The sequence below is a fragment of the Parasteatoda tepidariorum genome, chromosome 10 (genome assembly GCF_043381705.1).
Source record: "Parasteatoda tepidariorum isolate YZ-2023 chromosome 10, CAS_Ptep_4.0, whole genome shotgun sequence".
Classification (NCBI taxonomy): Eukaryota; Metazoa; Arthropoda; class Arachnida; order Araneae; family Theridiidae; genus Parasteatoda; species Parasteatoda tepidariorum.
Genome location: NC_092213.1, coordinates 59,032,665 through 59,045,350, shown reverse-complemented (window position 1 = coordinate 59,045,350; position 12,686 = coordinate 59,032,665). Strand labels below are relative to the sequence as shown.

Below are 12,686 nucleotides of genomic sequence, written 5' to 3'. Positions count from 1 at the left end.
ATTTCGCATATGCTGCCCTTTATTGCATATTTACCGAACTATATTAATTGTCCATGGAGGGAGATTTCATTTTTGATGGACAAAGTTTACTAGTCATTTATTTTATAAAAATAAATTTTTTTTAAAAAAATATTAAATAAAAAGTTACTATAAACATTTAACTAGTTAAAACTACAAAAATCATTAAAATAACATTTAAATTGTTTAACAGCCATTAAAAATTATTTTGTGTCACAGACGTAGGGACGTCCACGGAGGGGATTTTGAAGTTATGTTTATTAAAAAATAAGAATGAAATATTAAATACATTTAGCAGAAATGCATATGATTTGTTAGTTAGAACTTTACGAAAAATGATGAAGAAAAATATTAAGAAATCTGCTGTATTTCCTAATATTTATTACTAAGAGACTGAAAAAATCAGCTTTTTGTGAGAATGACCCATAATGAAGAGCAAACAGCGACCTCTTGTATCTTTCTAGTATTAGAAGTTGTGTAAGATAACGTTAGATTTTTGCCCATTTTCTGATGTTATCTAACATTAGGTGCTATTTGGGCACCTTATAGCATTTAATAATATTATTATGGCATTTTAATAATATTATTACAATGCCATACCATGCAGAGGGGAGATGCAGAGCTACGAGGTAGATGAAGCAAATTAATTGTTTGAGACAGATATTAATTTATACTTTCTTACCAACAATGAATAGTTGGTTGTCAAAAGATGTTATTTATAGGCACCCAGTGCCTGGCTACTTTTGCATTCATATTATATTTATAATCACAAATATTAATATAAAATCTTTTAATGTTTTTTTACATTATGTGTACCATACATAAAACATAAAGAGTCTTTAACACTCATTTTCAGTTGAAATTACAGCAATCATTTTCAGTACTATATTAGAGACATACTTTGTTCCATAATTGAAACATGAATGGAGACAGTTCTTTTCTGATTCAGTTTTTCAGAAAATTTCACTCACAAAAATATCCCAACAAAAATTTTCGCAAACATGTTTTCATAATAGGTTTTTTTATGAGATCGTCTCTTTTTTTAACATGGATTTTTTCCCCTTCAAATCACACATATCTCCAATAAACATGCATAAATATTACTCTGTTTCATTCGTAATGAGATCATAAATATGTTTTCCAAACATATTATTTTTAAGCAAGAGTTGGCATTACATTTGAAGTACATTTGAGAGAGAAGTTTCTTCAAAAGTCAAGACAAAATTAGTTTTCTATTAAAGTTAATAGATGGCAGCACTAAATTTCTTTCATCTTGCTTCACGTTTGACAAAAATGATATGAATATTGACAAGCATTGCCATACGCTAAGATAAAAACATGTTTCTAACTAATGATGGTTCTTTTGTAGAAGTTTTTTCGTCTTAAGAAGCAGGCGTTTAGATCACAGGTTTTAGAACTAAACGCAATGATAACGATGCGGAATTATTTGGACGGCACGAAATATTTCACCATACCGTGCATTTTTTCACAGGATTCATTGGCGTTCCCAGAGCGCAGCCGAATTCTCTTGCGAAATCAGGAGTGTTCGCTAAAGGACCGATCACCCTGAAAATAAAAAATAAAAAATAAAAAAAATGCTTTTTAATCATCTATAATAATAAAATGAAGAGTTTGTCTGCTCTTATAAGTCCTGAACCATTTATGCCAGCGTCTTGAAATTTGGAGACTAAGTGAAAGGGGCAATTTTTGCCCAGTCTCTTAAAAATCGTACAAAAATAACAATTCGGTACTTACACTTCAAGAATAAGACCTTCCATACCCATGTCACCTATAGACCCATATACACCGAAGAGCCATTACATTATGACCACCCTCCATCTATAACAATGAGCTCACCCAGGTTTTCATGGTTTCTCGCCCAGGAACATTGTTTTCATGGGGCACATTAGGACCCATAATCCTCATAGAACAATCCCTGATGTCTGTAAGCTGTTTGAACATAGTTGCAGACCAGGTTCACCCATTCATGCCAACTGTTTTTTCCTGCGGGGGATGGTGTTTACGAACAGGATAATGCACCATGTCATAAGGGTCGAATCATCGAGGAACATTCCAGTGACTTTCAAGTCATGTCTCGGCCCCCAAATTCACCTGACCTTAATCCAATAGAGGATTTGTGGTTCAACTTGGAAAACCAAATTCGTGCTGCCACGCTAACCCCTCGCAACGTGAGAGAATTGCAGGACCAGTTGGTGAGCGCTTGGTACCAGATACCTCAGACTACCTATCAGCATCTTGTGGAATCAATGCCACGGCGGGTGCTAGCAGTTTTGAGGGCTAAAGGTGGTCCTACATGTTATTAGCAGGGTGGTCATAATGTAATGGCTCTTCGGTGTACATGTGACTTATGACGTCATGCCAGCTAATCTTTATCCGAAAAATGGATTATTAAAGTTGACCTGAGTCTCTCTACATAAGTTAAAATGTTAATTAACGATAATTAATTAAATACAAAGCCGTAAAGCACATCGAATTAGTTGAAATACAATTCTTTCTGGTCTACTTCTTTTACTTAACTTAGATTTATTATTTGTTCATGTTTTTTATTGCAACCGTGACGCATTTTTGTTTTGTGTACCTGGTAACTTTGATGCATAATTAGATTGTTTAAACATGGCTTCGTGCCCGTCTCTTTGCTAAGTATATAGTGAAAATATATAGTATAAATATATAGTGAAAGAATTGAAATCTTTGATAAAGAATCATTGTGGAAGAATTTAGAATGCGTCACTTAAGCGAATTGATACTTGACAGGCTTACGTTGCTAACGTAAACAAATGTCACGCTTCAACGACCAATCAGGATCGAGATACCCACACTACGTCACTTGCAGGTATCCTATTGGATCGGTCAGAATTTTCTAGTTGGTTCACTTAGCGCCATTATTATAAAGGAAACTGCAGACGATTTTAAAAATAGCGTCAGTATTTATATATCAGTGATATTTTTCACTAAATATCAGTTTGTAACCCCCCACTGATTAACTTTGTTAAAAGAACATGATTGCTGACAATATGTCAAACTGATTGCAGTGTGTGGAGCACTGAAACACAAAATGTTTAAAAAAGTGACAAATCGAATATAAATGAAATATGATTTTTAATGAACAGAATTTTGCCCTAGGGAAAGAGAAGGAAATTAATATTTCATTTTATTATCAGCAGTGAACCACCGATCCATGACCCATACCGTATTTACGGTAAAATCGAAGTTCCGTAGTCTAATAACTATAAATCCAAAAGGCAAAGAATCTCCTGGATCAAGCAAAGGAAAAAACTCGCCTTCGTGGAGAATTTTTGGAGTAAAACTAACCAGCCCTTGAATTACATGGACAGGAAAACCTTCCGTGGTTGGCCCGATGGCAAGAGGACTCGAATATATTGTTCATCTATCTAGAGACAATTAGCATCAACACTGTGGTTGGCATATGAAAGGAGTCACAGTTACCAGAAGTGCAAAGTCATCGCGAAATTTTAAACCTGGGTCACCAGATAGAGAAACTAGGGCTCCAACCCCTCAACCAGTCCACCTAAATCATAACTACAACCATTTTTCATTAAATCTTGATTTACAACAAATAAAAAAAATGATTTTTGGTTATTGTATCAATGTTCAAAACGTCATATTTATCTCGAAAGAATTAGCAGCAATAGCAAGGGTAGTATTTCAGTATAGATTGAAAATATAGGCAAGTGACAATAATTACCTGTAAGGGGCTGGACTATGTGAACCTGTCATAATTCTCAATTTCAATACTTCTGGTCTATACTTTCCGCACCATACCTAAAAATAAAATATAATGGTTGAAATTAAAAATGGACTCCAAAAGCAACATCAATAAGTCGTAAAACAGTCTATAACATGAATCGCATTTGCTTATTATTTATACAGAGTGAGAAGGAATAAATTGGACATTGTTTAAAGTCAAATATTTTTTATCTCAATGGAGCGTAAATTCATTTTAGAAGGTGATTTGGAGCTTCTTGAAAACTGAAAATGGAGTTTTCAACAGGATTTTAATGCAGCAATCAGAGCAAAAAGCACTCAAGAAAATAGCAAAGTACGTTTTCATTGCCCTCTTGCACCGCAAGAAAGGCCACCTTATTCACCCGGCTTAAACTTGATATATTTATCGTTTGATTCATCCTGAAAAGAAGGTCTTATTTCATTTTATAACCGGCGTTTTACACCCGACCTAATATTCATTTTACAACCATCAATGTTGGATTCTTAGATTGAAATCTTAGATCAAGCACTGTGACAAACAAGCCTTTGTGGAGAAATTTTTGATGAAACCAAACCGCATTTACGTTACACAGAGAGGAAAACCACAAAACCTCACACAGTTAGCCCGACAGCAAGGGGATTCTTACTCATGATACGTCTATCACTGAGAGCATTGCATGCCACGAGCATTTTAGTTGGTGAGAACCGGGAGCAGAACTTTTAATGACCAGTCAATGCTGGGGTTTGAACCTGGCTCTTCTGATTTGAAGACGAGCACTCTATTCCCTTAGTTACAGCACCTCTGAAAAGTAAGTTGGTGTCCGAATCACATGACGTTCATCATGAAATCACGTGCGCATTAAGACCGAAGATGGTCACTTTGTAGATGTGTAAAAATGGTATTGGTAGTAATTCTTTCATGTTATGTGAATAAGCACTATATTTTCTCTCAATACTTGATCCAAGAGTTCCCTTGTCTTTAGGGTTGGATTCAAAATTACAAGGCTAAATAGTTAAACATTGGTAGTCGTAAGCCCAAAATTGAGTTGACTGTTCAACGATGGTTATAAAATAAGCAATATGTGAGCCGCGGTGGTTCAGGGTATAGATTGTTTGCCTCCCAAAGAGGTGAACCGGGTTCGAATCCCAGTCAAAGCTGGTCGATACAAATTCTGCACCCGGCTCGCAGCGACCACAGTGCTGACGCAAAATATCCTCAGTGGTAGACGAATCACGGGTTAGAGTCTCTTTGTCGTCAGGCTAAGAGTGAAAGATTTTCGTGGTTTTCCTCTCAGTGTAAAGCAGATGCATGTTAGTTTCATCAAAAAGTCCTCCCCGAAAGCAAATTTCTCCCCAGACTTGATCTAGTAGTTTTCTTGTCTTCTGGATTAGATTCAAAATTACAAGGCTACGGAGTTGACCGATGGCAGTCGTAAACCCGAAATTGGGTCAGTTGTTCAATTACGGTTGTAAAATATACATTTAAAAAAAAAATAAGCACTAAGTGAGTTGGGGTGCCTTTGGGGATAGAGTGCTTGCCTCCAAATGAGGGGACCAATGTTCGAATCCCAGTTATGGCTGGTTGATATGAATTTTTCACGCGGCTAGTACCAAGAACAGTGCTGACGTAAAATATCCTCAGGGGTAGACGGATCATGGGACAGAATCCCTTTGCAATCAGTCTAATCGGGAGTTTTTGTAGTTTTCCTACACATATGTAACGCAAATGTGGGGGGGGGGGTTAACTCATCAAAAGTTTTCCACAAAGGCATGTTTGCCCCAACGCTTGATCCAGGAGTTCTTTTGTCTTTTGGGTTGGGCTCGAAATTGCTGATAGTTGTAAACTCATATAGAGATGCAACTATAGATACTGATAGTTGTAAACTCAGAAATGGTTCAACTGTTCAATACCGGTTATAAAACAGACACTATGTAATGCATTATATGTCCAAGTTACTTCTGGTGACCCTTTAATGTAAAATCATTTTATGTAACAGATTGAAATAACAATGTATTTAAATCTCAAATTAAGAATTTCAAAATGTACATTTGCAGCACTTATCCAGAATAGCTGAGTTGGAGAATATTTTATTCCTGGAAGATAGTCTTCAGCTCCATGATCTCTGATCCATTGCAAGTAAGCCTGGAAAAAAAGATACTAAATTCAGTTTTTAAATGTTTTTTTCAAATATAAAATTATAAGAAAACTGTTTTAAACACATGCGTAATAACTGAATTATGCTGAGTTCTTGAAAAGTACGGAAAGGGTAAAACAGTTTGAGAAATACGCCGTATTTTATTGAAAAACTAAAAACACTCGTGTCAATAAAACCAATAGAAATAGAAGTAAAAAAAAATGTTATGAGTGTTCTTTTTGCGTTTATCCCACAGCTCAGTTATAATTTTTTATGTATAAAAAATGGATAAATTTATATGCAATTATTTTCGTGCTGTAACTACCACTACAAATATTAAATACTAAATCACTAGTATATAAGACATGTTGACTTGATTCTATGTATTTTTGTACCTTATCTATGTATGTACCTTGTATTGATATCTATGTATTGATATCTATTGTATTGATTATCTATGATATATATTGATTGTATTATATATTGATATGTATTGATGTATGATGATATATATTGATATCTATGTATTGATTATCTATGTATTGATATCTATGTATTGATTATCTATGTATTGATATGTATGTACCTTGATTCTATATATTTTGTACCTTTTGTACCTATCTAGGTACCTTTTGATAGATGAAGGTTGATAAAAATTAAAATTCCTTCAATGGTGACCCGGACGTGATATGAACTTGCCAACATTGATGGATGGTCCCACATTAAACAGTTGATTTGCTTAAAATAAACTGATCAAAGAAAAAAAAATCCGTTGAAGTAAATAAAGTCTCCTGGTAAAAAACAAGAGAAAAAAAATTAGAGAAATGCTATAAACAAAAATGAAGGAAAAATAAAAAAATGAGCGAAATGCTATAAGAAAATATAATGAGCAAAATTATCTAAATGTATTAACAGCATAAATTAACTAGTGATAATCGTTCATCGAATTCTATCACAGATAAAATTCTGGAAGGAGAATAATGCGGCGTAACTACCACTACAAATATTAAATACGAAATCACTAGTATATAAGACATGTTAACTTGATTCTATCAAAACGGTACCTTTTGATAGATGAAGGTTGACATAGTCTAAGATAAAGATTAAAATCCCTACAAGTTATTTAATCACCACCCTTAAAATATACTTTTAGAATCCTTGTCAAAAAGGAATTAAAATACCCATCTATCTCTAAATATGTACGTACATTAAGGGTCTCCATCAGTAAATATTTAAGTGACGTAAAAAGAAAAACGATATAAAAACGAAGTATGCAATGCTAAAAACATGCATATTTGTTTGGTTGCCTGAGAAAACTGAGAGAAAGTAAAAGTCAATTAACTCAAGCATATTAAAATTTCATCCAGCAATCAATCAGACTTTGATGTTTTTAATTCAGTCTTACTAAATGGGAATTTGCCAGGGTTTGACAATGCTTACGAATTTTCCTCGCTTAAAGCTCCGACGCCTAATGTGCCATTTTTTAAACATTATTTTTGATAATTCTATAAATACGTATTAAGATCTGTGAATATGTCTCTCTTTCTTACTTTGAAAATTAAGAAAGAAATACTTATAAATATGGCAATAGTATTTCAAAAAGTGCAGTCTCTAATTTTGTTGAGAAAAAAAAATCGATACTTTATTGATGTATCAAACTTTCATAATTTTGCATATATTTCTGAGGAATATAAAAGTGAATAATAACTATAAGAAAAAAAAAACAGACACGAAAGGGCAAAAAAGTCGTACATCTAAAGTTCTCTCGTGTTTTTTTTTTCCTTCAAGAAAATGAGCAGCTAAAGCAAGAAATTATTTCATGATCAGAAACATACCGCCATTTATTTGTTTATTTCGATGCTTCTGTTTGCATTGGGGGAGGGGTGTTCAGTCTTTCTTAATTATCGTTTTAATAACATTGATTATAAGAGAGTAAGTTTTGTAGATGAAAGTGAATTTTATTACAATTGATTTTTAAGTTAAATAAAAAAAAATATGTGTAACTATTGATGATAATAAATTACTGTGCATGTTTTCTTATAACTAAAGTATCGTTTTTGCTTGAATCATAGGCAACATCAGTTATGTTTTCAACTTACAGCTCTACTTAATTACAAATTCATCAGGAGTTCATTGTGTATTTGTTAATAATTGCCTATCTTTAACTTTTTTATGCCTCCTAAGTACAGTAAAATCAACATGGGTGGCATGTCGTCATTGAATTCGTCTGTCTGAAACTACATGCTTAATTTGTTCACAGTTACGTCTTTGAAACGTGTGTTTATAAATGTAAATTCTGTAAAGTCAGCTATAATTTAAATTTAAAAAAATAAATGATATATTTATAGTTAAATCTTGACTATCCTGTTATGCTCGTGACCAATAGCCTCATTTTCAATGCCCAAATTATCCTAAACAGAGTTCATCTTTTATTAATTATCAATTTATTTACATATTTTATTATTTATTCGAACTTTTCAAAAACATCTTTTGATCTCACAAGTCAAAAAAATGTAACAAATTATCATAAAAAGGAAGAAAAATTCTTTAATTAAATTAAAAATTTAAATTCTTAAATTTTAATTTTATAACTGTGTTGGTACATGATTTCCGGTTTTGTGAATGATTTCGTAGTTTCTTATTAATATCGATTCATTTATTATTTACGATTTTTCTTTACTACATAAGTAGAAAATTTAAATTTAATTAAAAATTTAAATTCTTAAATTTTAATTTTATAACTGTGTTGGTATATGCATAACGGTTTCGTGAATGATTTCATAGTTTTTTAAATTTAAATTTTATAACTGTGTTGGTACATGATTTCCGGTTTTGTGAATGATTTTGTAGTTTCTTATTAATATCGATTCTTTATTATTTACGATTTTTCTTTACTACATACGTAGAACGAGTATTAAGCCAGTCAGAAATAAAATAAAAATTGTAGATTGATTCTCCCAAAAGTATTAATAATAGGCAATAAATAATTAAATAAAATACGTCGAGCGTTGATCAAGGAAAAACTGTCTGGATGAGGAAATATCAATTTGTCAGATTTGTCATGAATAACTTATTGCAGTCCTTTCAGAATCGAATATTTATCGAAATAAAAAAAAAACGGGGTTGCCGTACCCTAAATGCCTCTTTAATGCCACCGTTGTCTGCGATATTCTCACCTTGCGTGTTGATGCCATTCACCTAAAAAGAAATAAAATGATAAAACATAATGATAGTAGTTCCTAGTAAACAGAAAAAGATGTTTATTTTAGCTTCTTCTTATTTTTAGCATAACTCTAAAAATCGTTGAATATCTCTAGAATCATTATACAGTCATTTTTTTTATTATCGGAAATAGTACTTTAATTTACTTATGAACAGTGTATCGGAAATATTTAGACATGCTTTATCAGTTTTTTTCTTATTATTAGCAAATTATTTTATTATTTTATTTCCTTTTTTTTAATAAAAATTTGTAATAAATTTGATTTGAAATAAATTAATCAATTTTTGAATTATTCCATAAATTGTATGATTTTAAGATAAATATTTTTATTTTTTAAATGTAGAAAAAAAGGAAGTTACATTTTTAAGTGTACACGAAAATGAATAACTTTAATTTAAATGCTTAAACTCGTAGAAAAACATATTTTAATTGTAACTTAAAATTTTGTTTTGTTTTTGAATTTCATTAAAATTTTGATGCATTTGTTTCGTTAGCAGTTATTTGAAGAAACTGTAATTTTTAAATGCGTTATTTATTACCAAGTAATTATAAATGATCTTTCACGGACAAAATTAAGTATATTGAAATGTTAGATGTTAAAGAAGTATTATCTTGCATATTTTAATAATATATAATAAATTTGAATCCCGCCAGTTTAAGATTTCACTTTGATTAATAATTTGAATTTAAATAAAAATTTTAAATTATAATCTCAATTATAATTTAAAATTAAATCATTGTCAATTATATTTAAATTTAATAAATTAATGTCTGCTAATATTTGCGTAAAAACAATAATAATTAACCAAATATTTTAATTTAATTTGTAAGAGGAGTTCATAATGGTGAGATATAAAATCTTTCATTTCATGGAAGAAAAAAAATAATTGAGAGATTTAATTGTAAACAGATGAGATTTATCATTTGCACTCTTTAAATATTGTAAAAGATTTACAATTGTGATTTGTAATCTAATTTGTGGATTTCTGATTTGTAGGATAACAAAGATTTATCATTAGATTAATGATAAATCTTTGTTATCCTTAATTAAAAATAAAGGATATAAACTAGATTTATATTTTGAAACCTGACAAACAGTGTTGATAAATAAAAAATATATAATCTAATTGTTAAAACTTCGTTTTCATTATCACATTATAAAAATAAAAGTTTATACTTAGATTTATAATCTGCAACTTAGCAAACATTGTTGAAAATATTTCGATTGTAATCTATTGATAAAGCCTTGTCATTAATCTTTAAAATTATTAGATATTTTTCAAAATTATTATTAACAATGGTTCATTATTAGATTAAAATGGTAATTTTTTCCCAACAATGATTTCATCACCAAACATTGTTGAAAAAATTTCTATTGTAATCTATTGATAAAGCTTTGTAATTAATCTTTAAAAATATTAGATATTTTTTAAAAATATTAATAACAATGGTTCATTGTTAGATTAAAATGGTAATTTTTTCCAAAAATGATTTGATCGCCAAACATTGTTGAAAAAATTTCTTTTGTAATCTATTGATAAAGCTTTGTAATTAATGTTAAAATCAATAAATATTTTTTTAGATATTTTTTAAAATATTATGTATTTTTTAAAAATATTATGTATTTTTTTAAAATATTATATATATATTTTTTAAATATAAATGATTCATTGCCAGAATAAAATTTTAATTTTTTTTCAACAATGGTGTCATCGTAAGAAAACAGTTATATGATGTGAAGAGTCTCAGATGAACCGAAATTTAATAACATAGTTGTAGAAATAACTATTTGGTAAATCTACCATAAACTTACAAGTAATTTTTCATCTCCTACTGTATAATTTCCATATTGTTCAATGATGCACTGTGCTCTTTCTTTAAAGTTTAAATCAGTCTCAGGCTCCCACCAATTCAAATTGTTACCATCTTTGTCAAATTGGCGTCCTGTGCAAATAAACAAGAAGATTATATTCAGCTAAGTATTTTCATGTATTAATAAACCTAAAATTTAAAATCATCATGCAATTATAATACCATGGCCGATATCAGAATATTTATCAGATTTTAAACTATAAGAATCACCCAAATAAAAAGCAGACAAACTGAAAGACAATGATACGTTTTTTAAAAGTCAAAAGAAATCGCCATGGTAACACAGGTCCCATAGTTTAGGTATTAGGTTTATGCATTTGCTGTAGAGAGATTGTGGCTGATTCTGTAAGAAGTCCTTTAAAGATTCCTTCATTTCGTCGTCCGAATGGAAACGTGTACCTTTTGATGTTCTCTTAAATGGCTCAAAGATGTGGAAGTCTCAAAATCAGAAGGTGACTAATCTGGACTGTGCTGCTGGTCCGATACTTCCCAACAGAAATTTTGCTGGAGACTTTCTGGTGGGCATTATCATGGAGAGCGATCACTTGTTGTGTCAAAAGGCCTGGCCGTATCCTTTTGATTACTTTCCATAGTTTCGTCAGAGTACTGTAGAATGGCTTAGAAACTTAAAATTATAGGATAGTGCTCAGATCAGGGAATCAATCTTAGTTCCGATCTAGACACATCCATGTATAGTACGACTTTACTTTTGATAATTTCATCTATTACGAACAGAACAACTTTCACCGTTGAACAGCTCCTTCCGCAACTTTATATCCCTGTCCTGTGGTGCTGCCATAGTCGCAGTGTAATCACGCGTCTCCATTTTTTTGGGGCAATCATTATATTACTTTGATTTTTATTTGTAACGAATTGCAAGTTAAAATATTTTCGAACATGTTCTATTTACATCTTTTTTCTTATTTCCTGAACTCAATTATTTGTGTTTATTTACACGGTTTTACACCATTTTTCTACAAGTACAAAGTTAACACTACTTCTGTGGTATAATTTCCCGAACTTATTTATTAACGTTTAATCAGATATTTCTGCACGCTTTTACAATCAACACTAGGAGAAGCCTGCTTATTTTAGATTATTTTCCAGACTTTTTTTTTTTAATGTTTATTAAGGCTTTTCAACATTACTTTATAATCAGTCTAGTGTGAATTCTTTTTTTTTTAAATTTTATTTTTTACTGCAAGTGCAAAAACTGCCAAACTTCATTCTGTTAGTTGTTTTTATTTTGCAATTACAGCTTTTTAGAATAAAAATATCTTTTAAGAATTGTTTTTATCTACAATTAATTTATAATATTTAATAGCTTATAGTGAATTAATGAAGTAAAATTATGAGGAGAAAACTTAATAATAATAATAGTAATTATAATTTTTTTTTAAAAAGAATAAAATAATAACTTTTATATTAAATGCTATTAAGTGTATGAAACTATCAAAAAAAAAAAAAACTTTCAAGTATTTTTCTGTAAGTTTATAATTCAATTGTATGAAAATTGTATGAACTCTCTGTATGTTGTATGTTAACAATTGTATTAAATTTTATTTATATTTTCTTCAATTATTTATTGTAATAAAGCCAATTAGTCACAAATGATATCCATGGCAACAAACAAAAGATTATTGGTTTTTACCCCTATCATCAAATCCATGAGTTATTTCATGACCAATCAC

The 12,686-nt window shown here is 30.5% G+C and overlaps 1 protein-coding gene across 1 annotated transcript in view; it reads right to left on the bottom strand.

Annotated features, from left to right (window-relative positions):
* Positions 1 to 793: 793 nt before the first annotated feature.
* LOC107443070 (neprilysin-2) overlaps positions 794 to 12,686 on the bottom strand; it is a 103,476-nt gene continuing 91,583 nt past the window's right edge. The window contains exons 18-21 of the mRNA XM_043046407.2: positions 9,033 to 9,098; positions 5,813 to 5,908; positions 3,746 to 3,822; positions 794 to 1,584 (exon numbers count right to left, since the gene is read on the bottom strand). Coding sequence (XP_042902341.1) covers positions 1,485 to 1,584; positions 3,746 to 3,822; positions 5,813 to 5,908; positions 9,033 to 9,098 — 339 coding nt within the window. The 3' untranslated portion in view covers positions 794 to 1,484. The remainder of the gene's footprint in view (positions 1,585 to 3,745; positions 3,823 to 5,812; positions 5,909 to 9,032; positions 9,099 to 12,686) is intronic.